Source organism: Vanellus vanellus (genome assembly GCF_965231255.1).
Source record: "Vanellus vanellus genome assembly, chromosome: 26".
Taxonomy (NCBI): Eukaryota; Metazoa; Chordata; class Aves; order Charadriiformes; family Charadriidae; genus Vanellus; species Vanellus vanellus.
Genome location: NC_138931.1, coordinates 2,729,017 through 2,756,911, shown reverse-complemented (window position 1 = coordinate 2,756,911; position 27,895 = coordinate 2,729,017). Strand labels below are relative to the sequence as shown.

At 50.4% G+C, this 27,895-nt stretch overlaps 2 protein-coding genes across 3 annotated transcripts in view; one reads left to right on the top strand and one right to left on the bottom strand.

Annotated features, from left to right (window-relative positions):
• The window catches only part of LOXL2 (lysyl oxidase like 2), a 51,894-nt gene extending 35,749 nt beyond the window's left edge, over window positions 1-16,145 (top strand). The window contains exons 6-14 of the mRNA XM_082495772.1: window positions 935-1,118; window positions 5,185-5,336; window positions 6,034-6,201; window positions 9,184-9,349; window positions 9,584-9,827; window positions 12,872-12,987; window positions 13,487-13,623; window positions 14,435-14,546; window positions 16,040-16,145. Of these exons, the coding sequence (XP_082351898.1) occupies window positions 935-1,118; window positions 5,185-5,336; window positions 6,034-6,201; window positions 9,184-9,349; window positions 9,584-9,827; window positions 12,872-12,987; window positions 13,487-13,623; window positions 14,435-14,546; window positions 16,040-16,119 (1,359 nt within the window). The 3' untranslated portion in view covers window positions 16,120-16,145. The remainder of the gene's footprint in view (window positions 1-934; window positions 1,119-5,184; window positions 5,337-6,033; window positions 6,202-9,183; window positions 9,350-9,583; window positions 9,828-12,871; window positions 12,988-13,486; window positions 13,624-14,434; window positions 14,547-16,039) is intronic.
• R3HCC1 (R3H domain and coiled-coil containing 1) lies at window positions 15,902-27,588 on the bottom strand. 2 transcript variants are annotated; one of them, XM_082495740.1, is made up of 8 exons: window positions 27,567-27,588; window positions 25,923-26,052; window positions 24,657-24,794; window positions 23,149-24,376; window positions 22,707-22,879; window positions 21,342-21,412; window positions 20,431-20,526; window positions 15,902-18,412 (listed from the first exon to the last, which is right to left on the bottom strand). In XM_082495740.1, the coding sequence occupies exons 2-8, from the start codon at window positions 26,015-26,017 to the stop codon at window positions 18,264-18,266; spliced, it is 1,950 nt and encodes a 649-aa protein (XP_082351866.1). In that variant the 5' UTR covers window positions 26,018-26,052; window positions 27,567-27,588; the 3' UTR covers window positions 15,902-18,263. The 2 variants fall into 2 exon arrangements, with proteins under 2 accessions (XP_082351866.1, XP_082351867.1); XM_082495741.1 differs by lacking the exons at window positions 15,902-18,412; window positions 27,567-27,588 and having other exon boundaries at window positions 20,497-20,545; window positions 25,923-26,129.
• Between the last annotated feature and the right edge of the window lie 307 nt (window positions 27,589-27,895).

The following is a 27,895-nucleotide window of genomic DNA, read 5'->3' as shown; positions in this document are numbered from 1 at the left end:
TGAGCTGTGCGTGCTGCCAAGTAATTCCTTAAGCCTTTGTGTAGGCTTTGGACGTCCTTTGTGTGACCCCAGCCTGGAGAACTGTATATGCTTCCAGTTTTAAAAGTTAAGGTTTTTTTTTTTTTTGCTCTCGGACTCCACAATTCAGGTGGTGTTCCCATACCTAAGACACGGACGGATCCCACTGCAGCAACATATCTCTGGGGCGCAGCAGCTGGCGGGTCTCTCTGCTGGGTTGTGGGGACGCTGTAAGCCACGGATAGTTGGTGACTAATAGAAATACAAGAATAGAAATTAATGGAACTGGAGCTGCCACTCAGCTGTGTATTTCTGCGTGCGCCCTGCCAGATCACTTATTCCACTAGTCGTAACTGCGGCGGACAGATAGTTTTTACGTGGCTTGAGTTCCACGTTGGTCTCCTCTGTTAACCCGGGACCCCCGTCTGGAGGTCTGTACAGCAAATGAATCCATCTAGCGGCTGAACCACAGGCAGCAAGCGGAGGAGAGCTGTGCGCTGGCTGGCTCGCTGCGACTCCCAGGCCTCCCGTAAGGCTCCCGGGAGATATGGTAGGACAACTGGGCTGAGAACGTCCGGCTGCTCCTGTGTGAAGCAGAACTGCTTGTGCGAAAAAGGCTCCTAAATCCAAGCACTAAAACTGCAGAGAACCAAGATGCCTCTTCTTATTCTCTGCCCGTGTACGGGGATGTGAGAAACATATGTCTACGCATCCCATAACTCTCAGCAGATAAAGATTTTCCTTTCATCCAGCACTTTTAGCCTTTTGTATTATGTGGCGGTTGTTTTAAGGTGCCTCAGGGTAATACTTTTTGGGTCACAACTTACCTGCAGCCACATGTCACAAATAAGAGCTGTAAAGAAAGGACGCTTCGTCCCCAGGCAGTGGTAGCACCGATTCTGTCTATGTCTTCCAGCAACCACTGGTGAGGCTGAAAGGAGGAGCCAACACTGGTGAAGGACGAGTTGAAGTGCTGAAAAACGGGGAGTGGGGAACGGTTTGCGACGATAACTGGAACCTGGTGTCAGCCAGCGTGGTGTGCCGAGAGCTGGGCTTTGGGAGCGCCAAGGAAGCAATAACGGGCGCCAGACTTGGGCAAGGTAAGAGCAGCGAGAGCTCCAGGGGCCGTTCGTGCCTTGTCCACCTCCGAGAACCCTTTCATGATTCAGGGCAGAGCGTATTTTTACTGGGATGTTTGTCTGGGGGACCAGGAATTTATTCTCTACCCTTAATAAGTCTCTTGAGTCCAGGAGCTTGAGGCCGAACTGGAATATGTGACTTAAAAAGATTCCTTGAAAGAAGTCTAGTGGTGATGAGTTTAACCTTTCCCTCAGACAGCTGTTCCGGTAATTACTTCTTCATTATCACATCCGTTGCTCTCAAATTCTCTTTGCAAGTTCTCTAGATTGGCATCATGGTGTAATGCATTACTAGAAGGTTCCTGGCAAAAATGGGCCCTGGATCTAGACTTCAAACACACTCCAATTTAAGACCAGAACATTAATTTAGCCCATTATAAATAGAAGGGCATTTGAACAGTTCAGAGCCAGCTTTGGGGTTGGATTTCCTGTATTTGGAAGTTGGTTTAAATCCCAAACTGTGGTAAATGGTAACTCAAAGCCTAACGTCTGCCCTCTCAAACCGCCTTCAGATTCACTTGCCTCGCTGCCCTCGTGTAAACCCTACAGAAAATGACCCCAAACCAAACCCTTTATTGTGAGACTAAAAGAATGGGTGAGACTTCTTCAGCCCGGCATCCTTGCAGAAGGGGAGGGAAAGCAACAGCACGTGTAAAGCATAGTGGTGGGCTCCAGAATCTGGAAAGCTTTAAAATGTGACCTGTCCGTTGGATTTGCCAAAAAAAAAAAAAAAAAAAAAGTCTTGCAGTGGGATGCAGGGAGCTGCTGATGCGTTTAGCTGTATGTAGGAACCAGCGTAACCATCATGGGGAGGGGGGGGAAGCGGCTGCCACGTGAGGGAGGAGAACACGCCGTTCCCTGCCATCTCCCGCAGTCTGGAAACTCTTAGCAGCGGCTGCCGATTCCCACACGCTTTCCTTTCTTTCAACGTTAAACGCAATCAATCAGTGCGCCCTGTCAAAACTGTCCTCTGGGATGACAAGCGCTTGGTAACTTCCTTCAGCAGCTGCGTCCTCACACTGCGGTAGGAAAAGGAGCTCTTTTGGCCCAAACTCGCCTCCACTCCCGCGTTGCGCAGGGGCGTCTCACAGCTGCTGAACTCTGTGTCCGTGTGCATGTTTACGCTTTGCTTTGTTCCAGCTGCGTCGCGGTGAATTTGTGTGTTCAAAGACGGATTTGAAGGACCAGTCTCATCATTGCTGTGGTGGAGATTTAATTTCACGGGGTAAAATGCATAAAGATGAGCTACGTCTTAAATCAGTGTGCGGTGTCTACAAGTCCCATTTAGGTCAGTGACCTGTGGGAGATGAGTGCCTACCGCTAAGCGTTCAGGATACGGAGAAGATGAATTATTCTCCCTTTTATAGATGGGTAACTGAGACCCAGATTAAACAATTTGCCCTCATTCACACAAGAGTTGTCTGAAAGGAAGATACTGAGCCCAGATCTCCCGAAAGTGTTGTCCACTGCAGTGTCCTCAGAGGAAGAACATAAAATAAAATCTCAAGCAGTAGGTGAATGTATATGTTGGATATACAGTCTTAATCCTGGTTTTATGCTAAAGGGAATGGCATGGGAGGAAACATAATTTTTATCACCGTATTTCAGCACATACAGCAATGCAGTTTAATTTTTTCAGTGCCCAGGACAGCAGCACTCACTGCCTCTGCGTATCATAAAAGAATTTCCCCAAGAAGAGCAAATGTGCCAGGGTTATGTGGATCCGCACCGTGGCTCTGCCCTCTTGCTTTGTCATTTCGTGGGTATGACTTTTTCGGGCTATCTCAGTGGAGAATGTCGGACGGGATCCATCCTGCATTCTTGGTGCATCACCCTCCAGTTCTGGGCAGCATCGAGCCATTCCTCCTACTCGAACTGTTCAGCGGCTCGCAAATGACTAGGTCAGTGTCACCGTTTCCAGATGTAGACCACAAACAGGATTTTAATGAGAGAGAAGCAAAAAAAAAAGGCTAGATACCCATTCCCCAGCGGCCTCAGCCTCGGAGTCTGCTCCCACATCGTGCAGATCTTGTGTGACGGGTGGATAGAGCGCTGGCAGAAGCACAAAGGTGCAAAAGGTGACCTGAGCCAAATTAATTCTGTGGATGAGACTGAACCCAATACATTTACATCTCTGCCTTTGTTCTTCTTGCTGCTGTTGTCAGAAGGCGGCTCCAGAGTACATCCTGACTCATTCTATCACACAATTGTGGAAATGTGCTGGAGAGCATTTTTTTTTGTTGTTGTTTGTTTCTTGTTTTCTCTGTGCCTCAGCAGAAGTCTGAGGAGGTGAGGGGTTCAGCAGACAGATCATTAAGGTGACACCCAGGGTTAGGTCTCTGAGACACAGGTGTGCTGCTGCCACAGAGAGTCAGAGAGGCTCCAGATGGCGGTAGGAAGAGGTTTTTAAGCAAAAGGATTCCACCTACTGTTAATAAACCAATTACATTGTCCTGCCTTCCAGTGTCAGCCCCTTGCTCTGAACTAAAAGGAACAGGCTTGATGTTGGGTAAGATTTTTTCCTTTCCAGAGAAGGACAGTTCTGCCACTGTCTAACTTTGGGCAATTTGTGTCATCTCTGCGGGCAGACGAAGAAACGGAGCCGGCAGCCGGGATGTCATTCCCAGGATCTGCTCTCTGCTGCTGCGAATGCTCTGAGACAGGTACAGCTCTGGCTCTGCGGGGCCCTCATCGCTTGTGCTATGATAAGAGTAGTGTTGCAGGGATGGAGAATCAACAGCCGCTGTCAGAAATGGTAAGAAAACAGTTGCTTTTCTACCTCCGTTACCCAGATGGGTCAGCCTGGCCTCCAGCGCCGTACCGCTGCGTGCTGTGCATGCCAACAAGGGGAGCTCCAAACTGAACACCTGTATCTGGTGCTGGTCGACCTCTTCCAGCCGATGGAGGGTATTGGTGAGGGGATGCTGCTTTCTTGGCAACTTCTTTGGTGGCTTTTGCCTTTTGTCACCACCATCACCGTGCTGCTCATGGCTGCTGACCAGACACTGGTGAACCTGGGGCTCGGACAGGAGTGCCTGGCCATGGGCTGCAGCGAAGAGCACAGGCTCTGCCAGCCTTTTCACTGTGCCGAGTCCGGAGAGATCACGTTGATAGCAAAGGCCAGAAGTGTTTTTATTCTCAGCCTCCCATCTCTGAAAGCTTCCTAGAAACTGCTGGAGACCGGAGGTTCTACATCTGCTACTTGTGGGGATCTCCTGTCAAAATGTGTTTCCATCAACAATTACTCATGGATTATATGGGCTCCAAGAAAGACTCCGGTTGTTCTTTTGTGATGAAGATCATCTGCTGGAACCCCAGATTCATCCCCTCCAAATGTCTTTCTAACCAGCTTTAGGCTCAGTTCGGAGACAGGACCTGAGAGCTTTGCAGGCAGGGATATTGCCTTCTCATACGTGTCTCTCTTTGGTAGAAATGACAATTGTCTGATGCTGCTTGTCCGGGGAGGAACCAAATTATTCAATTTGGCTTCCAACACCTTGAGACCATTCTCTGCAGTATGAAATGATGTTCACTTTTGTCAGTGTTGTTGGAGTCTGTGACCCGCAGCAGCCTCAGAGTTCTTTTACTGACTTCTTGCGCATCCCTGTGGTGTTCTGTTGTCCCAGCAAACGTGTGGATGTCCCATTTAAATGTCAGGGCTTGATTGGGAGCAGATTCTGGCGTACAGACCCAACCAAAAGGTCATAATTTGCGAATTCCTACAGCTGAAGTTTGTAAATTATGTAACAATGGAAACTTGGCTTTTTCCGCGGTCCTTGCATGCTTGAATCCCAGAGACTACTGGAAAGAATTTAACAGTAAAATTATTAATAATAATCTTGCAGCTTTTTGTTTTATTTTTACAAGAAATCACTGGAATTTTTTAGGATTACCGTGTTTTGAATGCTAGAGGCCAGCGTGGTGTCTGCAATGTAGTAATAAACTGTTGTTGGATGTTTCTTCACCACACAGTAGCATGGGCAGAAGGCAAGGACTCCTTTCTTTTTTTCTTCCTTTCTTCCCCAAGGCATGGGTCCAATTCACCTCAACGAAATTGACTGTACGGGCTTTGAAAAATCAGTCACGGACTGCAAGTTCAACACGGAGTCACAGGGCTGTAACCATGAAGAAGACGCTGCTGTGAGATGCAACGTCCCGGCGATGGGTTTCCAGAATCAGGTGAGAAGCCAAGCGAGCGCGAGTGAGCGTGGCGAGGTGTTTCCATCCCGGAGCATCGTCTGCCCTCCCGGGCAGTGCAGGGAACACTTCACCTAAGCGGCGCCTATTAATTTAGATTTTAACATCTGCACTGTATTAGACAGGAGAGCAAATAAGGATGATGCTCCCTTTTTGTACAGACATTTGAGCTCCTCCACCCATTTATAAGCCCCTGCCAGGCTTGAAGTGCCACTTGAGCTGTAACCTGTGCGGTCCAGTGGTCTTGTAAAGCTGGTGGACGTCCCTGTAGTGATGGGATCTTGGTTGGGTCTCATGACAGCGGTAGCTGGGTGGCTGCTGGCATGGGGGCTGCTGGCATCTTTGCCATATGGAGCTTAAAAACCTCAACTGCATGAGCTGGACATGGTTTCCTCTAAGTAAGTGCTCCCGCTGTGTCCTGCCAAAGGTCCAAAGGAAGCGGAGAAGGGAAGATGTTACTCTCTTGAAGCTGGTACAGGCCATTTTCAGATGCTGAGCTTCCTGTCCACGGTGGGAGACGAGGAACCAGACTGCATCTGGTCTGCGAGCAGCTCAACTGAAGTTTCTGGGCTCAATGTCTTTAACCAGAAGACCCCGAGTGTTGCTTGCCCAACTGTTGCATCTTCCCTGTGAAGTTTACTATGACGTTTATTGACCGATGAGTTTTTATGCCCTGCAGCTGCGTCTGAGCGGCGGCCGCAACCCTTACGAGGGCCGGGTGGAGGTCCTGGCGGAGCGCAACGGCACTCTGAAGTGGGGCACCGTCTGCAGCGAGAACTGGAGCACCGTGGAGGCCATGGTGGTGTGTCGGCAGCTGGGCTTGGGCTTCGCCAGCCATGCCTTCCAGGTGAGGCCCCGCGCTCTCCCGTGCGTGCGTTTCGGATGTGGTGGCATGTGTGCGGTTGGGTAGGGGCTACTGCAGGAGGAGGAAGGCTTATTTAAAAAAACAAAACAAAACAAAACCAATAAAAAAACCAGCCAACCCACAAAACACAAAAAACAAACCATAAATCGCAGCATTCAGCTTCAAAGTATTAGCTGGAGCGGCCCTGAAGGTGAAACCTCGTTGCACAACAGCCGTTGGGAGAAATTCAGAGCAGAAGGAGCTCTCGCAGCTCTGGGCAAAGCTGCTGTTTTCATACCGCTCAGGGCTCAGATTTCCCGGGAAGTCTGACTCTCCCGTAGCCCTGGTTGGGCTGGTGGTCACATGCAGCTTCTTGTCCCTCCCTGAGCGAGCGGGGAGCTGAACTCCTCACGCTGACTGAAGTGGGGAAGCCAAGTTTAACCTGGTGTCAAATCACTTGAAAGCAGTTTGATTTTCCTCCTGAAGTTAGTTCTCAGTGCAGTGTGTCCACTCGTGTGTGGTACAGCTGTATGCGTTTCTGGCTCCTCTCGTGCCAAATGCCCTAACCCCTCCCTGCTTGCGCACGACTAAGAATGGCACTCAATAAAGGGATAAAAGCTACCAACTAACAAGCTTGGGATAAACCACAAAGGAATAAAGTGTTCTTTCCCAGCGAAGCTCTTTGGCGCAGTGACTGGAGCCTGCTGTGCTGGCTGGAGCAAAGCAAGCAGCAACCGTAAAAGCTGGAAGGAGGGAGGGCAACAGCTTCCCACCCGCTTCCCGGATGGATAAATGGCATCAGGTGTAAGTAGGTGGTGTAGGACAGTAACACTGGTGTGAGATACTCTACCGACACAGCCCTTAAGGATCACAAGGTGGGAGAGGGGAAGGCAGACCGAGGTGTCATGATAGATTTTGAAAGGAAATATATAACCGCTGGGCCTTCGTTGCAGCTCCCAACAACCGGGGAAAATGGGGATTTGGGCTCCTAAAATAAACTGATTTCTCCCTAGGACAAAGTAATCCCCTGCCAGAGCTTGCTGTCTTGCTGTGCTCTGGAAACGCAGCCCCTTTGAGGCGTTTCAACCGAGAATCAACAATCGGCAGCAGCTTTGGGGAAACTTAGGCTCAAATGGCCACTGAATAAATAAACTTCATGTGTGTTTATATAGATGGAAACCCGCACACAGAAAACAGCCTTAGATCAGTTCTGGAAGGAAAACTCTTTTCCCAAACAATTTCCGGATATTGGAAACTTGGGCAAAGAAGGAAAATGCGGTTTCAGAGAGTGGAGGCTGTCCCCGTTCTCCACACCGGGGGGCCGGTCGGCTCTGCTGTCTCTTCATGCCGTGTCTGACCCACTCGGCATTCAGATGCTGGGCTGCAGCGATAAACCCAGTGAGAATTAGCATCTCTGCCCGCTTCCTGCTGGTTTTGTGCATGGAGGAACAATACGGCCCTGAAATGACTAATGGCCTCGGCATCCTCGGGGCTGTTGTTGCCTGAGAAAGCAGGAGAGACGGTAGGAGAGCGCAGTCCTGCAATGAGTTTGTCTTTAAGGAGTGACCAGGTGCACCCAGGAGGACCCGCTGGGCTCGCGGGCAGGCAGATTCCAACCGCTTTAACTCTTATCCATGGCCTGAGAGGGGATCTGCGGGTCCCCGAGGGCCGCGCTGGGGTCGGATACCTGGGAGGTAGAAGGCTGGAGCTGCCCGTGCTGCTGTTACAGCAAATCCCGCTGTGCGAGCTGGTTCCTCCAGCTGATTTGCCTGTGTAGCTGCCAAGCAGAGCGCAAGAGCTGAGGATAGCCACGTCCCTTGAACACTGGCCTTTCCAGCTGCCTGGCTCTATTGACATAGCCCTGGGAGTCCAGCAAGAAACAAGACATTTTTTCCTTTAGCTGAGTCTCCTGGTATTTAGAACAGAAAAGGCCCTTATGCCTATCCCGGCTGCACCAGCTACAGGAGCATAAAGCTACACTGTGTAGAACAGGGCAGCCCTGTGTGCGGGTGTGCAAAGAGTGTTGCTAACAGGGTTAACAAACAGCCTGTTGCAATGGAAGCAATGGTACAGATGGGTTTTCTTTTCCTGGAAACGTGCTCCCAGTTTTGACACCAACAGATAGGATTTTTAGGGTGTTGGGTTTTTTTTTTTTCTTCTTTCTTTCCTCCCCTTCTCCCAAACTTTGCAGTTGCAGCTTCATCGGGGTTTAGTGTGCCTAATTTTGTGAGCGGTGTTGTGTTGCGAGTTAATTTGCTGTCATTCCTCCAAGTTTTGCAAAACTGGGTGCTGAAGATGAGCACTGAGCAGGGTTTGAACATCCCCCATGGAACCAAGAGACACAGACCCCCCGGGTTAGCAGACCCCCCGGTTAGCAGACCGCGTTAGTCCTGGGACTCCTCAAATGCCTGGTTTCCATCGGCATTTCTAGCAGAGCTGTGAATTCTGCCTCCCCAATTTGTGTGAGCAGGCACTCTGGCATTACTTGTGGCCCTCCCGAGCGCACAAATGTCACAAGACAGACATGGTTTAATTGCCGGGCATCTCTCCCAAAGGCACAGCCTAGATGACTGCAAACATCCCAGGGATGAATTCATCAGCCGGATGGGCAGAGCGGGGTGGAAAAGTGAGTTTACAGCTGGATTTAAACAAGCAGAGATTTAAACCAGCTCAGAAAACAAGGAGAGAGGTTTGCTTAACACTGGTCAGATGTTCAGGGCAGGGAACGTGGTCAACTTGGGTTTTAATCCCAGTCCCAGCCTTCTGCTTAAACGGACTTGGGCTCATTCTCCACGTTACTCTTCTCTGCTCCAATTCTTCTCTGCTCCAGTGTCCTTTGGCAAGATCTGTCTCCTCGATAACGTGGGCTCATGCATTGGTCTTCCCTGGAGGGAGAATGCAAGTTACAGGGGGGTGAATATTCCCCGAGCCGTCCACTAAACACCAAAGAGTGCGTGAAATGCCTTTTTCTGCCTTTCTGCCCAGGAAACCTGGTACTGGCACGGAGACATCAGCGCTGACAATGTGGTTATGAGCGGTGTCAAGTGTTCGGGGACAGAGATGTCCCTGGCCCACTGTCGTCATGATGGAGCCGATGTCTCCTGTCCCCGAGGAGGTGGTCGTTTTGGTGCTGGCGTGTCCTGCTCAGAGAGTGAGTAACTTGGGGGTTATTTCATTTTGGCATAAGTGTTTGCCCTGAGATACGTAGGAGAAATGGGGTGGCCTATGCAGTGCCTTGGATATGTCAAAACAGCGGCAAATTGCTGCTGATGGGGTTGAGAAATACAGTGCAAGGAAGGGACTGACCTCCATCTCTGGCAGACGCTTCTGGGTTTTTTTTCAGTAGCCCATCAGTTAATTTCAAACCTTCCTTCCCGTCTGCCAGCTGCCCCTGACCTGGTGCTCAACGCCGAGCTGGTGGAGCAGACGGCCTACCTGGAGGACCGCCCGATGTTCATGCTGCAGTGCGCGCTGGAGGAGAACTGCCTGGCCAGCTCGGCCGTCAACACCTCCGTCACCTCTGGGTACCGACGTCTGCTGCGCTTCTCCTCCCAGATCCACAACAACGGCCAGTCCGACTTCCGCCCCAAGAACGGCCGCCACGCCTGGGTCTGGCACGACTGTCACCGGTGAGTGCCATGAAGATGATTTTACGTGGTCGGTGCCTCCCTCCATCCCTCTGTACTGCCCGGGGAGGGCTGTTCTGCTGCGGGAAGTGCTGGAGCTGCGGCTGCAGAGCTGCGACGGGGGTTAGGGCAGCTCTGATCCTCTGACAGCAGAGAAACCAGCTCGTTACAGGAGGAATTGTAGTTAAGAAGTGGTTATGTGAACAAGACAGGTGCGGAGCTCTCTTTGGGAGAGGTGTATGTGCGAGGGCAGTGTACACACGGGAGTACGTGTGCGTACGGAGGGAAGCGTGTGCCTGTGCACCCTGTGCGTGGAAAGGTGCGGTCATCTCAGCTACTTCCCTCTCCTGCGAAAGGACTCAAAAACACGCTGTAATTCTGCATTTTTTTAAATGCATCTCGACTCCACTTAAGCGGTGTACAGCTGGGAGATTGTTTTGTGCTTATTTTTGACAAATGGTAAATTCACCCCCATAAATGCATCATTTTTCAGGGGGAAGCTGACAGCTTCAGCCAAAGTAAACCAGGGGGAGGAAAGGGAGCTGGAACCAAGCCGTCCAGAGGCTTTGCTTCTGAAACGATGGCTTGTTACAAGGTGGATTTTCTCTAATTTGGGGTAAAAGGGAGCTAAGTAACTCACAGTGCACGGCTATTTTCCTGAAAGACTTTCGCTTTGTGAACACATTAGAGCAGTAAATTCGCAAATCCAAGTCCTCTTTAGCCTTCATAAACAGCGGGAGCGAGGCGAGAGGTGTAGGTAGCGCTGCATCTCGTCTGAAGCTTCAGATCGTGGCGTGGGGGCAAATGTTGGCCACTTGCCCTGCAGCTGGGTTGGTTTGTAACGTTTGGGAGGCGCGAGCAGAGCTAAAACCTCGGCGGCGCGGAACCGAAGGTAAATGGGAAACAGTGTGTTTAGGGGAGGAGAAACCCCAGAGCAGCGCGGCGTATCTGCCTTTCCGGCCCTGTTGGGAAGGGGCTGGGGGAACACGTGGGTACCGCGAGGCGTTGGGCACGTCGCAGTCTGGTTACAAAGGAGGGAACTTGGAGCTCTTCGGGAGAGACTGGGCGAGTTGAGGTGAGACTGGAAAAGGATCGGGAAGAGGCCGAGAGCCATCTGCATGCTTTAAACTGGATTGTTTATACGGAGGAGGATGAACTCAATTCCTCTTCAATCTTTCCAGTCTGTAAACACCAGAATGTAAACACCTCTTTGAATGATTCAGACATATTTCAGAAACTGAGTCAGACGTGAGAACCTCAAATTTTTATCAGAGGCAGCCAAATTAGACAGCCTCAAAGTCCGCAGCTCAGCCGCTGCAGAATGCCTCCTCTTTCCAAACTGCCTCACTCCATCACTGGGAGTTTCTGTTTAGTTGGCTTTTGATGTGGAAGTAGAACAAAAATGGGACAGACCTGTAGCAGGGACTGAAAAGTGATTAACTTTTGGCAGGTGGCAATTTTTTTTAACATTATTTATTTATTTTTGGGTTGGGGAAAGGCAGGAGGAGGTAAGAAGAAACCCACTCTCTGAAGAAAACTTTCCTCCCCTTCCCTCCTCTCCTTTATCTGTAAACATGTGCGCAGAGTGATGCTGCAATAACGGTGGCTGGAAGGTTTTAAGCCGTGATTATTTTTACAGCTGGAAAGGAGAGGATTTCTGCACTTTTTTAGTAAAAAAACCCAACACACTTCTAAGCAATGGCATTTGAATTAGGACCTGTCTGTGCAGTTGCCTCCCTCCTCAGAGTTCGTTTGGATTAGTGGCCAGCCCAGCCCAGGACAGTGTTCCGGCACAGTGTTCCCACAGCTGGGGTAGACGTGCAGTGATTTAAGGACCCGCTCTGCCCTGGGTGCCCGTGGTTGCTTCCCTGTTCCCCGCAATGTGCTCACGCTGTGGGTTTGCTCCCGACTCCAAGGCTGGGATCAAATTCAATGTGTTGCATCAGCGTGACCGCATTTATGTGCCCAGCACTGACCACGTGGAGCACACAACTGTGTTTTAATCGCGTCCTTCCATCTGCTTCCTGCTCCACAAGCCCCACGAACTTCAAATGGACCGAAGCACAGGCTTAATTTTTTTTGCTGAGCCAGCAGTGTGGTATAGAAAAGGTCAATGTTACCCAAACCCTGCTGTAGTCTAACTTTGCCAGTCGGGGGTCTATGGCACAGATTGCGGGCTCTCTCCAAACTGTTGCTGCGCCCAACAGTGCGGGAGTGTTCCCGAGAGCAGCTCAGCCCGGGCTGAGTTGACACTAACACTTCCCCGTTTCAAATTATGAAACGCATCATGTGTGAACGCATCATGTGTGAACGCAGCTGTCGGGTTGTTTGGATCGGAGTGGAGTGAGTGCTGAGAGAAGCTGGTTCCATCTGTTGTTAGTTTTCTGCCAATAAATTTACATTCTGCTGCTTAAAAATAAATAACTAAATAAATAAACCCAGCCAGGTTGCTGGTCTGGGTCCATCCAGCTCTGTTTGCAGCCTGTTGTTAAGGAGCAGGTGAAATATTTCTTGTTCTGATAAATGACAGGGCCACAAGAAATGATGATCTGGCTGATGATGACTTTGATTTATTTCTATTTTTTCCCCCCCCTTCCTTGCCATTATAAAACACAGTGCGATCCTACGAAGGCTGGGGCAAGGCTTTCCCCTGGAACAGCTTTAGCACTTGATATATAAACAAATACCCGGGCCAGGAGCCAGCACGAAGGCGGCACGGGCGATGGTGCCATATAGGATTATGCCCAGGGGAATGTTTCCTGGCTGTGGTTTCTCTCGCTCTTCCTCCTGTAGCGCCGTTTGGTCCATAGCACTTCACATCTTGTCATGTGTGTACCCCCATGGCGGCGGGGACGGGCTGGGAGATGAAACGCCTGACCCGAGGGACGCAACAGCAGAGAGCCGACTCCGGGCTACTGGTATCTGAGTCGTCGTGCCCCAGGCACTGGCCCAGCTCTGCCGGGGCAGACTGCGCAGCCCTTTAGACCTGGTAATTAAAGGGCTGTCTGTGTTCCCTAAAGATAATTGTCCCCGTCTGTGCCTTGCAGGCATTACCACAGCATGGAGGTTTTTACCCACTACGATCTGTTGAACCTCAACGGCACCAAGGTGGCTGAAGGACACAAAGCCAGCTTCTGCCTGGAAGACACCGAATGCGAAGCAGGTATGTTTGCCGGAGTCCTTTGTGCTGGGAATGTACTGCTGTCCCCGTACAGCCGCCTGGCTTTAAAGATGCTATCAAAGTCCAGAGCAGAGCTAGAACGGGGCCAGAAACCCATCCTGAGGGTATATCCGTACGGAGTGGTCTCTACAGCTGTAAGAGAATCAGACCTCAGCTCCTTACATCCTTACTCAGAGCTGCTCTGAAAACCCAACTGCGCGTTTTCTGATTCTTGTAAAGTGAGAAATTCCAAAACATGCCTGTAAGTGACGAGGTATGGAAGGTGGCAGCTCCTCCCGTGCAGTACGTGTATTTCGATACAAGACATTGAGTAAGACGCCGTTGTATTAAATCTCACCCAAAATACTGTGCCTGTAGCTTACCACCGCCTGCGGGAGTTGGAGAACAACTCACCCTTCCTCTGATGTGTCTGAGGGTGGGAAATTCCCAGCCCCACTTGCTGTGAATCTAACGTTTTGTGCCTGTAACTCTTCTCATTTAGATGTGCAAAAACAGTATGAATGTGCCAATTTTGGTGAACAAGGGATCACAGTTGGATGCTGGGACGTGTACCGTCATGACATCGACTGCCAGTGGATCGATATTACTGATGTCCCACCCGGCGATTACCTCTTCCAGGTATGGGAGAAAAAGAGGGTTGGAGACACTCTGCTGCTGTTGCTTTTATCTTATCCATTAGGGATGTCAAGAATGTACCGAACGAGTGTATTTGTACATCTCCTACAGTACTACCAACTTCTGATTATAAAGAGCTTACGTTCCCAGGATAGCTAAAAGATAAAGAATTTCCTAACAGGACAACAAAGTGTTACCAGATCACATGCTTCCCCAAGTGAAAAATCAGGGTCAATAATCAGTTTTAGAGATGATAGTCATCATATGTGATGGTCCTACACAATCCACATGCAGCTCCTGTTGTGAACACACTGCAGTACGTGTCACATTACACACGTGCACAACATCCCATTCTTGTTCTGTACTGAGCTTTTGAGCTGTTTGTAAGCAACAAACTTGGGGATTAAATAGTGCTGTTCTCGTGGTGTTTGCAGGAGGAGTTCAGACTGTGCCTCCCGTCTGTTTTGTGCAGGTGGGTGGAGTGGGGGGAATTCTTTGGTTCTAAAAACAGCCACTTAAACTGGAGAGGAGCGAAGGGAAGAGGAATTATTTTTGTCTGTGCTGCTATCGTGTGAAATTTAGAGAAGGTGTTTGAGGGTATGTCTTGGTTGCCCGGGGGAAGGTGTGATCTTGATCTGTCTTTAATCAATTAGTTTCTGTCTCCTCGCAAAATTAGTTATGTTTTTTTCTCTTAGAAAAAAAAAAAGTATTATGGTGTAGTGAAAAAGCTGATTCTGTTCCAGTCTGACTAGTAAGTGTCATATCCAGTCCACCTTTAAATAACTTAATGCTGTGTTTCTCCATCACTCCCCAGGTTGTCATCAACCCAAACTACGAAGTTGCTGAATCCGACTATTCAAATAACGTGATGAAATGCAGGAGCCGGTACGACGGGCAGCGCATCTGGATGTACAACTGCCACATAGGTGAGAGCGACTTCTGCGGGGGAAAGCTGAATGGCTGTTGCGCATAGATCAGACCGCATCGCTCACCCCTCACGGGGAATGCTCTGTGCTTGGCAAGATTCAATACTGAGCCCAAATTACTTGGGTGCTATTATTCGCCGTAGACTGCTCCCAAGCAGACACCAGGGTGTCTCTGTTACGGGGCTAAGCTGGTACAGGCTGCCAAGAGTGCGATGGCTGGGTGGGGGTGGGCCAGATCCTTCCTTCGTGCTGCGTTGTATGCATTACTGGGGCAACAACGCTCTGTGAAAGATCCGAAAGAAATCCCTCAGCCTTGGTAGAAAGGGGCTAACAGATGTTCCAGCTCCTTCTGCAGGGAAATGAGCGTTTTTCCCCTCCCAAGACTGTCAGACATAAGAAAAGCTCTTGTGCAATCTCAGAACTTGTTCAGAGTGCCTGAGTAGGTCCAGGCGAACAACTACACCACCTTCCCAGGCTCAAATTATTACCCCAAAGCTTCTCTTTTCTTGAAAAGCAAACACGAACGGTGATGTGTGAAGCAGAGCAGTGGAGAGGCGCTCTCTGCTCGAGCCAGAAATGAAAATGCTCTGCTGTCCCTTGAACGGGAGGGAAAAACTGAGCATTTTCTTGAATACGTGTAAAGCATTCTCTTTTGGAATTTCTTTCGGTCTTGGAAATATCAAAGCCAAACTAGTTTAAATTTGTATTAAGTCAATTGTTCAGACCACTTTAAAATGGAATTAAGCTGGGGGCTTTGTAAGATAATTTATATACTGTGTTAAAAACAGTTTAACAGCAAGGTCCAAATAAAACCAGTGGTGAGGACAATTTCCAGAGCTGGCTAAACTTCTTCAAGGAGTGTTTTTCCTGAAAAAATTCCATGTAACCACTGATTTTTCTCATTAATTTGTTCAGTTTTTAAGAAAATACTTGTCTCGCGTGTCATGCTTCAGACCGTGACCTAGTTCGGAAAAGCCAAACCCACTTCATTTGGATGAACGGGCACTTAAGTTTTGGATGGGCTCTCCAGCTGAGCTTGAAAACATTTCTATTTAAAAATAAATGTGTTTAGCTTTCATTGTCTCTCAACTAGCAAAAAGCCAGGGCACGGTCCTATTTAAGAAGAGTAAACAGAACCCACTTACCATCAGCCCCGAGGAGGAGACCAGTGCACGGGTCCTGCTAGTCATCACCTAATTCTTTTAAACAAGAAAGCTTAGCAGTGAAATTGCGGGTGGGTTGTAGTCTAGTCTTCCAAATACATAAAAGACTCGATCCAGTACTCCCAGGGACTCTTGGCTGTGCCACTTATGGCAAAATTTAATTAATACTTAAACTAATTAGCCCAGGAAAGTCTCTGCTCTTCTAGTACTTGCTTTGAGCCCTTCTTTTGCAGATTACACACAGCCACCCCCGTGTGTCCTCTGCCTTGTGTCGCAACCTGCCTTCGCTTCCTCCCGCTCACCCCTGTGTTCCTTCTGTCCACTCCCCAGGAGGCTCTTTCAGTGAGGAGACGGAACAGAAGTTCGATCACTTCAGCGGACTCACAAATAACAAGGTGTCCACCCGATAGAACAGCATCGTCTCCCACCCCACTATTTAAAGAAGCGAGGTTTCCTGCTTCGGTGATTTCCCTAACCACTGCACAAAACCGAAAATCAAGCAAACAATCAAACTCTAAATTAGCAAGGTAAATTATTTTCTAAAGATGCCTTCCTTCCCAGTTTAGGTGCTCGGACCACCGTGTGTCTCTCGTAACTCCGGTCCCTACTACCGAGGTAGTTAGGAGCAGGCTTTTAAACTCTACTTGGCTCCATATCTTCACCGTTCCAACCTCCTCCACAAAGATTTCTCTCTCCACTTTGCAGCACCATCTTTATTCACAGTCGTAGGTCCAGGCTGCAGCAAGCACAATTTGCCTTTGTTTGGGTACCAACAACCTAAATATGTCTTTACCGTTCATTTTCTTCAAGGCATTAATCTCGGTATCTTTAAGCTTTTTGACTCAAGCTTGAACGCACCATTGATGCGAACGCCTCCATTTGGGACGCTGCTTCTTGAACACAGCTAATCCTCAGTACTGCCATGCCGTTACTCCATTTTAGCAAAGAAATACAGGAAAGGGGAAAAAAAAAACAAATTGGAGCAGCTTTTTCTGAGCAGAACAGTACAAAGCATAATTTAATACTGCAGTGAAACTCTTGTATTCAACAATCAACTCCCAACACGGTCTCTAAAGCGGAGCAGCTAATGCAGAACTGTTTTCTCCAAGTGCATCGGGGCTCCATGAAGCTACACCTCCCTTGTAACATCTGGAAGACTTTGCAGATCTCCTGATGATGAGTCCACTGGACTGCGAATTTCCATTACGCAGTAAGCTATTCAACCCAATAGGTTCTAAATATTACCTTCTAAGCTGGATATTCACTCTGTCTTTTCTTTCAAGGATGAATTTAGTTTAAGGCATTGTATCATCACTGTACCTTACAGAGGTAACTTCATGGCTTTCATCATCAGGGATCTGGACCTGTGCTGTTGCAGACCCACCTGTGTAAGTTGTCTTTAAAAGGATTTTTACACTTGGTAAATTCATAATGGTGCTCAGTGTGTTCCTCTGTTTGTTTGAGGACACGCATCGCTACAGATTTTTCAGCCACAGCTACTTGAATAAAAATGTTTTACCTGGAAAAATGTTTTATATGCCATTTGTGTATTTCTACTCCATGAAAGTTGAGGGCCTTGTTCACAATTCCTGGTATTGAAGTTTTTTCTCCCTCTGTGTTTGTACGGAAGACTTCTACAAGCCGCTAAAGTTAACTGAATACTTTATAGCTGACCATTTCAATCCACAGGGGGCTTGAAAGTGGCTGCAGCTAACTTGTGCTCTCCATAACCTACCTCACAGGGATGTTGTGAGGCTTAAAGAATGCAGAAGTCTTTTGCTAATGCCCGTCAGCATATTTCTGTCATTTATCCAGTGGCCCAGACGGTGGCATCTAGCAAAGGTTTGTAGCCTACTGTAAGCTGGAAAACTCCATTTTGTTCTCAAGATGCCGGACTGTGGCACAGAAGCAGAGTCTGAGGGGTGCTGGATGCTCTGCTGCTGCTGCCGCGACAAGGTGTCTTGCAGCATCTCCTGCCAGCAGGCTCTGGGCAAATCACAACTGGCAAGTTTGGGTTTTCTTTTCCTAATCAGTGTACAACCACTTTCCTTGCTAACAGTGCAACAAAGCATGTCAGGCTCTGCAAACACTCGGTGAATAAGGAAAAGCCCTGAAACTCACTTGCATTCAATGCTCGTCAGTTTTGTGGGATATTTTAACAATAACATTACAACAGAGTAAACATTAAACAGATAATTTTTGGCTCTTGCTTACAGCTGAATTTTGGCCAGCAAGGTGCAATTCCCTTACTCTAACACATTTTTTTATTTTTTTTTTTTTTTAAGTTTTAGACCAGGCTTTTCTGCAAGTGCCCCGGTGAGTAACCGACACTTTGGAACAGAGTAGGGCAAGATGCTCTCTGTAATGAAGAGCCAACAGCCCCTCACAGGGCTCATGAGTTTTTACTCATAGTAAACTTTCTCCTTTCCCAACTTCAGAAAGAAAAGACGGTGCTAATCCATAAGAGAACATCCCCATGGCAACTCACTGTTCTGCATGCAGTTTAATATCACAGCTGTGCTCATCTATACATCTGTTTTTTAGCTGAGATGGTTTATTCCTCCTGGTCCAAGCTTTCCGGCAGGAGCACTTCGGTGCCCGAGACGTCCTGCTGCTTGTGCTTCAAACCCAGAGCCCGCGTCACCAGCCTCTTCGCCACGGCAGTGTCTGTCTGGGGTCTGTCTTTCGCAAGGTGAAGGAGCTCTAGGTAAAAATGGGTGAAAATCAGTAAGTTAGTGCTTGTTCAGGAACAGTCTCATGGCTAAACCATAAGACTGGCAGAGAGAAGGGCTGATTTCTATTTTCTTAGTTCCTTTACAGAATTAGCCCAGGAACGTGAGCAAATCAGTCTATCCCTATCCAGTAAATTGCCTTTTCTTTTAGAAACGTGTGCCTCCAGATTTGTACTTAACATTTTTCAATGGCAGCTCAAAAGCTATTTGGCTATGATTGAGCTCCAGGGCTCTTCTGCAGCGGGAGAGAGAATTGTTCCCCAGATGCTTTCAGGAACAGCTTCCTAACCCCTTCCTGGCAAAATTCAGCAAAAGTCACATCTCTGAGAACAAAATGAAGGCACGCAGTCCAACAATTTATCCATGCAAAGGGAAGTTTGATCTCAATTTAGACTAATCAAAACCAGCTCTCTAAATCCTTAGAAAGCAGCAAGGAAAAAAAAAAATCTGCATTTTTTAAAAAACAGCTCAATCTATCAGATGCTTTGGCCAGTAACCTCCGTTTTCTGGTAGACATCTGGCTTGCTACAGTTTCATCTTACAAGAAACAAATACACCAAAACTTTACCAAGTCCACCGTAATCTGGATTTGGCAGCTATCTAATCATTTTATCGTATCAGCAACTGTTTGCAAATTTATTATCCAGTTAGCAATGGGGGCTTTGCTTGCTTTTTCAGAAGTTTTATTACTAAAGGCAGCCCTTCAGCAGCCCTTCAGCAGCATAAAGAAAAAGGGGCAGACTCAAAGCATCCACAGCTTGGGAAACAAAACTGCTGCTCTTTCTTGACAAAGCTCAAAAAAAATAAAAAAAAAAAAAAAAAAAGAGACACTGTCAGCTAATTAAGATCCAAATTTGTATTTGGGGGAAAAAAAAAAAAATTGCTACTTAAATTGAATCCAAACATATATGATGTTCCCCAGAAGGAGTTTATTACCTGATTCAGAAGGGTACAGCAACAAGAATCAGGGAGTGTGAATGAAAACAGATGAGATGGACAGTGCAAAACCAAATCCAATTTTTTGACGTTTCATGTAAACCTAGCAGTCTTAACTCAGGAACTTCTAACTGTGACAGTGTCCCTTTAAAGCGTTAATACCGAACTGTGTTTCCACTGCAATGTACTGTACAAACAGTATAGCTGTAGGTTCAGCAAAGTCTCTACTGCTACAACATTCACGGCATTTCTTTACTGTGGCAAGTATAACTGATTACAATATGATTTTAAAAAGCAATGAAATAAATAAAACAATGTTAATGGCTAAGCTTGACAATTTCTTCCTTCACCTGATACTGAATAAAATTATGCCAACCACAAAATGTAACCGCTATCGGTTTTGTCTCATCTATTATCTTTAACCGTGCCACGCTTTGCCTTCCTGTAATCGCTGCGACAGCCAAACCCACCCGCTGAGCAATGCCGCTCTTCACCTCAAACTTCACCCAAGAGACACGCGTCACACAAGACAGACTAAGCCTGAGTTTCAGCAAACCACTTAACTGGAGCGTAAACAAAAAGCAACAGGTTTTGATGCTTTTTTTATTCAGTCCTCCTACAGAAGGGAGAAAGAGGGACAGAAACCTTAAGCGTAGGTAACAGCTGTAGTTATCTTTCCCCTAAGCAGTGTATAACACAGTCTTGTTCTGCAAATTTGTCATCGCATTCACCTGTGCCAACCAGCCATGCCTGCTGCAAACAGGCAGAAACCAACTTACTGCATCAGTGATGCTTTAACATAACCACGATACAGGTTGGCTCAAAATACTGTAAAAAAAAATAAAATAAAATAAAATGCATCTGAAGGCTCTACACAACAGCTGACAGTCCTGCAATGCCAAAAAAAAAACCCAAACAAACAAAAAAAAAGAAATTCTAGTCCTTAATATCTCTTTCCCCGTTTAACTTGTCATTGTGACCACTCAGGATACAGAAGACTGGTAAAACAAGAAATACTACTACTAATAATTAAAAGAAATAAAGTTGTCTTACTTGGTCGCTGCAGTGCCTTGATCTTAGACTGCTTTGTTGCATGGATCAATGGTCGGATCTTTAAAGAAGGATAACGGCGCCCCAGGGCTTGAGATGCTTTAAAGAACAAAGATTGCTGAAATTAGCAGAATGAATTTTGATGGCTTCAATAATAAAAATCAATACACGGTACAGTAACACTGAGTAATTTGAGCTTCAGCAGCTGACGCGTTATCTCAAGACTTGTACTAAAACACCTAAACTCATTCTGGTGACCTCAGGCTTACATCACACATTCCTTGTGGAGGAAGAGTCCCAAGAAAATACAAACACTTTTAAAAGACACCAGCTCTCGCTATTAGATTAAATCCCAAGAAAAAAGCAGCAGCTTTCAGACTACATCCGCTGCTGGATGGAAAAGTCTCTTGGGGTGGCTCTGACCTGAGCGTGGGCTGTTTGTCCCCGAGAAGGTCAGTTTGCCGGGAGCTTTGGTGCCCGCCCCGTGGTGTGCCACCACACTGGTAAGGAGGTTATTGTACACTTGCAGGAATTTAGTCTAGTTACAAGAGAAAAAAACTGAAGTAGCAAACCAGATTCATTTCTAGCAATGCAGCGAGTCACTCGGTAAACAAAAAGTGCGCTGGTTATTATCCAAGGCAATTAAAAACCTGCTGTTCTTGCAAAGCAGAGTTTCCACACAAGGCACGGTAATTCCAGCTTCTCAAGCCTGAAAAGCCTTTCAAGTTTGAAGCACAGAGAAAGGAAGATGCGATGAACCGTAACAACCTTTGGCACTGGCTTAGCCTGAGCGCAAGACTCAAGAGACGCAGGTTGGAAACCGCGGCATCAGCACAGGGTCACCACGCAAGAGCGGAGAAACCCCAGCGGCTCCGCGGGTCCCTCAGTCACAGCCACGAAGGGCATCGCAGTACCTGTAGAGGGGCTGGAGAAGATTCCCAGGGCGTGCGTATCATCCACCCACTGGATTTTGAAACCACTCTCACTAAAATGAAAAGACAACAGAATAAGATTCATTAATAAGAAAGAAAAAAACCCACCCCGTAATAAAACCCGTCAGCCACATGAGGTTACCAGGAGTACTTCGTATTTTTATGTAGACAGCTGGTGCTTTTCAAAGCATTATGCCCATTTCACAGGAGGGGAAAGAGAAGGAAAGGAAAGCACAGAAGATTATTAGATGTGCCCCTCTCAAGGCCACAATCTGCGATTCCCCCATCAGCTGCCCCCAAGAACTCTCCTTTTCCTCTGAAGAAACCCTTGGCCAAAACCCAACCTCAATTTCAGGGACTGTCTGGTAACACAAAAATATTGTTTGTCATTTACGTAGTGCTTTACAAACCTGATCGCTCAAGATATCTACAATAAAAAACAAGTGAATTGTAAAAGCGGTTTAGAAAACTTAGGGTGAAGAGACCGATGCGAAAATCTAATAAAGCGTCAGTGGAAAATGTGGGTTTGGGCAGAGGCAGTTCAAAGATTTTCCTGCAGCACTGGAAATACAAATACAATCGACTGCTCAGATTGGATCCGTCACTCTCCAGCTCGGTTTCACAGCCAGTGGAAAAAAATACATTAGAGGAAACACACAATAGACAGTAGCTTATTTAAAATGTAAATCGCGGGTTTCGATTTAAGGGATCCATAGAAGTGAAGTGTTCACATCTAATCCACCGGGTGTAGCAAGAGAGGAGGAGGAGGATGGTGGGAGGGAGAGAGGAAGAGGCACCTGCAGACAGAGCCGAGCGCTCCGGCAGCAGTGACGCGGAGATTCAGAGCTGCACCGCGCGCCCCGAGCGCCCTTTATCACTGACGCAGGGCTGAACTTTGCTCCGGTCCTGCTGCTAATCCAGTGTCACTCCGTTTAGGCACAAGGCTCTGTTCACCGCATTTACATAATAAGTCTTATCGCCAACAGCGGGATTGAGCACTTATTCTTGCAAAGACTTCTGTAAGCACATAATTTCACTCAAGCACCTGGACGAAGCAACAAAGAAGCTCGTAGCAACCACCGAAAGACTCTCACTGAAGCCAGAGCAGTAGGAATACGCCCGCACGTAGATACCTGTGTGTATGACGCAGCCCTGAAGAACTGATTGTGTTTTAAACCATACATAAACTGCAGGAAAGTGTCCTTTAAGGCACGGAAAGAGCGTGAGATACAAGGGCATGAAGGAGAAACTAAAATTAAAAATTCATCAGGTTCTGGTGCACATTCAAGTGTGAATACTGCTCCCTCCGTGCCCCTGATGCGCTCAGGCTCTCAGAGTGGTACTCACTGGAAATCCGAGAACACTTCTAACAGGTTCTCCGTCTTCAGCGATGGGGAGAAGTCATAGATTTCAGTTACGTGGCCAAAATCCCCCTCGCTGAGCTGTGCCTCTCCGTAGCTGGAATAATCAACGCTGATCTTCTCAATGCTTATCTCCTTCACGGTTAAATAACCCACGATCTGAGAATATTAAAAGAAAATAATAAAAAAAAAAAAAAAGAAAATCAGACAAGGTTTCACTTCAAAGAGCCATCCTCCAGGGCCTCACCTTGATCCTGGCAAGCCACTTTTGTGGCCACACTCCTGCCAAGAGGTTCAGCAGCCACCCGCAGCAGCCCCGGCACAGGGACTCTCCTCCCACGGACTAACGCTTCCCCCAGGCCAACTCCTGAGCCACCCTCCTTTCCCCAAAGTCGCTCCCCACGGCCATACTCGTGGCAAAACACTACCTCTGCCATGAGCTCCGCGGTACAGTCATCCTCGAGGCTGCTCTGCCCGCGGACGGCTGCGCTCTCCTCTTTATCGCCTGCAGACAAATGCAGCTCACGCCACAGCGCACCGGCCAAGCCCGAAGGCTCCTTGTCCTCCTCTTCTGCCACAGGCGCCTTCCCGCTGCGGTGCTGCCCGCGAGCATCCACCCAGCGCTCGTTCCGCTCCTCAGGAGCTGATGGGTCGGCACCACGGACCAGCTCAGGTGCTGCCAGAGGCTCATTTTGGGCTTCTGCGGGGTTCTGGTTACCCTCTGCTTGCGCAGCGCTGGGGCGCTCTTGATCTTGGCTTTCCAGTTCGGAGACACTCTTTCCTCCCCGCCCCGTGGCGGCATTCACAAAGTCCTTGCCCTCTTCTTCAGGCGGTGACAGGTTTCCGCCGCTCTCCAGGCTCTTGGCAGCGGCACAGCTCTTATCTTGGTTTTGCAGCGACGTTGCACTCAACTCTGCCGCAGCCGGCGTTGTACAGCAGTTACTGCTGCGGCTTTCCGATGGAGGGGAGTTTGTGCCGCGCTCCACTCCAGCGGTATCCCGGCTGTTTTGGTCTTCAGCTGGCAGCTGGCACAGGATTTTGTTACCTTCTGGTACGATAGCGTTGCAGCTCTGAGCTTGCTCTTCTGCTTCAATTGGGTTTTTACTGCGTACAGAAGAAAGGGAATCCGCACAGTCTTTTCCCCGACTTTCCTGCCCAGAGAAATCATTACTATTCTCCGATGGTGGGACACCTGTACAGCACGGGGGACATTCGTTTGTGTCATCATTGCGTTCTCCCGAAACACACTCTTCGCCAGGCTCCTGTTGCTTGCCAAGGGCCAAGGAGACACCGCCTGGGCTGCCTTCAGACTGACCCAGTTCTTCCCGGGCATCCCCGAGTGCAGGTTTAGGGCAAATCTCTTCTTCTCGTGCCATATCCCCACCTGACTCGGTGACAGCCGCCACCGGGCTCTCCTGCTCCCCGCACTCTGCCTTCTTGCGCATCGCCTTGGGGACGTACAGGGCTTTATCTGGTTTCTTCCAGGGCGGCCTTTTTATCCTTCCAGACCCCACGCAGGCTCGAGAGTTGTCACCGTGCACCTCCCCGCCGTGCCGCAGCCTGCCGCCTCGGCCCCCCCGGCCCCATGGCTGCGGCGGTCGGTGCGGTCTCGGCGGGTTGCTGCTGGGTTTTTGGTCACTATTTTCGCTGGGCAGCCTGGGACCAAGAGAACGGCACGGCGTGAGCGGGGAGCAGAGGAACCCAAGCAACGTGACATTTGCAAAAGAGAGAGAGGAAGAAAAGCATCAAATCGACATAGAACTCGGCAGATAGGAGGGGGGAAAAAGCCTCTGCTTCCTTAATAAGTGGAAGATGCCATCAGTAACAAACATCCTCCTCTTTGCGGAGAAGCACCGTGCAAACTTCACGCTCATAAGCCTGAACAAAATCCCCACGGGCACAGAAAGAGGGAGCAGTTACATCTACTGCACTGTACCTTACAGCCGAGTGACAGATGACCGTCCTCCTCCTCCATCCTTCTCCCACAGAAAAGCTGCTCAACAAATCCACATTGTCCACAGTGCGATGGATCAGGTACCTGAGGCGACTGGAGAGAGGGGGGAACAGCAGCACTCTGAAAAGAGAGAGGGGTCGGGGGCATCAGCAACTTGCAGGGAGGAAAAGGACAGGACCAGAGCAAGAATTCATTAACCGCTCTTCTCCAGGTCATTCCCAGTGTAGGGTTTAAATCCAAGCCCAGAAGGCGAGCAGGACTTTCTGGTATGAAAGAGCCAAAACGCCTTCTCCATCCCAGATGCTCAGACACGCTCGCCTCGCACGTAGCACTGGGAGCGTGGGGCAGCTGGGACTGTCATTCCAGCCTGTATCCGTGATGGGAATGGCTGGAAAGCACCAGCAGAAGGCTCTTAGGGGTCCCCTTCCTCCCAGTCCAAGTGCGCTCCAGAAACCAGCGACTCAAAGAATACGAATGGATGAATAAACACCATGTTCAATTTCATTGCATTTAGACACGTTTTTACAATTCTGGTTTCGTTCCTGAGCATTTTACATTAGCACAGGTACTTTCTCTGCCAAACATTTTTTTTTTTAAAAAAAAGCAATGAAACAAATATTGAAGGTCATCAGAAGCTGGCAGGAAGCTGAACTTAGCAATCCCACCCCTTCTTCTGCCTGACACCCTCTTTTTGGCCATCTCAAGGGCTTCAAAGGTCACTGGATTTGGAATTAAATCACTCCTGGCCAAAGAAAAATGATGCAGCATTCCAAGGCAACAGAGGTTGCTGCCGTGGAGGCAGATCCGGCACGCAGGAAGCCCTCAGCAGAGAGGGGAAACGGAACAGTTTGATTACGAAACTGTTCATTATAACTCGTCAGGCTGACTGGTGAGCTAGGCCAGAGCGGGGCTGGCGCAGCAGCCACCGGCGTCCAAACCGACCCCGCTCGAAGGAGTACGAGTGGAGAAGCGGGTACAGCAGAAACCCCACGCCGACCCCTGGCCCGTGGGGATGCTCCGGGCCAGGCTGGAGCTCTGCAGCCAGCCAGACCGCACAGCCGGGCTCCAAACTCCGCTGCTCAAACGCAGCCGGTGCTTCCACCCCGGAAAACCGACACGAAACAGAGACGAGCATCACAACGTGCCATTGCTCCCGGAGTGGCACGTGCCACCGCACAGGGACTGCAGGCACCAGTGGGGAGTGGGTGACCCCATGCAAAGCACCCCCCGCCACGGTGGGGCACCTACCGGTGGTGCTGCCCCTGCAGCATGAAGTGCTCCAGCTCCTCCGCAATCCTGCCCACGAACTCATCCTCGTTGGGCGAGAGGAAAACGCCATCCATGCAGCGCAGCGCCAGGGTGGCAGCGGACGGGAGGCCTGGGGAGGGACGGGGGACGCATGGAGAGCTGGCCGCAAGCTCCCCCGCGCCTGGGGGGGTGCCTAGCACCCACACAAACCCGGCTGCATGCGCCCAGCTGAAGCCCTGACCCCCACCCTGTGCATGCAAGGCCCCTGGGCAGCCCGTGCACCCCACCGCACCCCATCTCCCACCCCGCGCACCCCCAAGCACCCTGTACTGCCCTGTGCACCCCTCGACACCCCCGTGCACCCCATCTCCCTGTGGAGCTCCGTGCACCCCTCGACACCCCCGTGCACCCCTCGACACCCCCGTGCACCCCATCTCCCTGTGGGGCTCCGTGCACCCCTCGACACCCCCGTGCACCCCATCTCCCTGTGGGGCTCCGTGCACCCCTTGACACCCCCGTGCACCTCTCGACAACCCCGTGCACCCCATCTCCCTGTGGGGCTCCGTGCACCCCTTGACACCCCTGTGCACCCCGTCCCTCACCCCGTGCACCCCTAACACCCTGTCCTGCCCTGTGCGCCCTGCTGCACCCCATCCCTTTCCCTATGTACCCCCAGCACCCTGTGCTGTTCCGTGCACCCCTTGACACACCCCTGTGCACCCCATCCCTCACCCCATACTGCCCTGTGCACCCCTCAACTGCCCTGTGAACCCTGCTGCACCCCATCCCTCACCCTGTGCCCCCCCAGCACCCTGTGGGGCTCCATACACCCCTCGACACCACTGTGCACCCCCGTCACCCCCCCCATGCACCCCCAGCACCCCGTGTGGCTTCGTGCGCCCCTTAAACCCCCTGTGCACCCCGTCACCCCCTGCACCCCGTGCTGCCCTGTGCACCCTGCTGGACCCCATTCCCTTCCCAGTGCACCCCCAACACCCTGAGCGGCTCCGTGCACCCCCCCCGGCGCCCCCGCGCACCCCGTTACCCCCCATCCCAGTGCACCCCCAGCACCGTATACCCCTTTTTGCGCCGTCACCCCCTTCCCCGTGCACCCCCAGCAACACGAAAGGTATCGCACCCTATCGCCCCCCCCATCCCCCTGTGGGGCTCCGTGCACCGCTCGACCCCCCCCCCCCCCCCTCCCTGTGCACCCCGTTACCCCCATCCCCAGGGACTGCCTTTCGCACCCCATCACCCCCCATCCCCGCGGGCCCCGCTACCCCCCCCCTCCCCCAGCACCACGTGTACATTTCGCACCCTATCGCCCCCCCCCATCCCCCTGTGGGGCTCCGCGCACCCCTCAACCCCCCCCGTACACCCCGAACCCCCATCCCCACGCACCCCCAGCATCACGGGCTGCCTTTCGCACCCCATCCCCCCCCCTCCCCATCCCCACGCACCCGTGGGCCCGGCTGCCCCCCCCCCAGCACCACGTGCACCTCCCGCACCCTATCGCCCCCCCATCCCCGCGCACCCCCCGACCCCCTCCCGGTGTCCCCCCCCCCCCGCCGCAGCCCACTCCCCACTCCCCCCGGGCGGCTCCGGTCCCCCCTCCCCGGTCCCCCCCCCCCCGGCCGCTCTCACCGCCAGGCCCCGGCGAGCGGCGGTTCCCGGCGCGGCGCCTGCGCTCGGCCCCGGCTCCTCCCGCCGCCCCGCACCGCCCCCGGGAGGCCGCGGCCGCCCCGCCCGGGCACCGCGGACACGCGTGGGAGCCGCCCCCGGGCCCCGCCGCCGCTCGCTCGCACACGGGAGGGGGGGGGGCGGGGAAGTGGTTTTCCCCTACGCGGGTGGCCCACGGGGGAGGGAAATGGGGGGGCCCGCGGGGGTAAGGCCACGCGTGTGCAGCGCTGGGGATAGGGGCAGCGCCCTGGGGAGCCTCCCCAAAGCCATCCAGGGGCAGCGGGTGGGCACCG

What these genes read in the sequence shown, in the direction of transcription:
- R3HCC1 (XM_082495740.1), bottom strand. Translation starts at nt 26,017, where the DNA reads ATGGATGGCGTTTTCCTCTCGCCCAACGAGGATGAGTTCGTGGGCAGG. An exon ending in GAAGTGTTCTCGGATTTCCA is followed by an intron (nt 21,413 to 22,706) that starts GTGAGTACCACT and finishes TTTTCATTTTAG; the next exon opens with TGAGAGTGGTTTCAAAATCC. An exon ending in CAAGGCACTGCAGCGACCAA is followed by an intron (nt 18,413 to 20,430) that starts GTAAGACAACTT and finishes ATTTTTACCTAG; the next exon opens with AGCTCCTTCACCTTGCGAAA.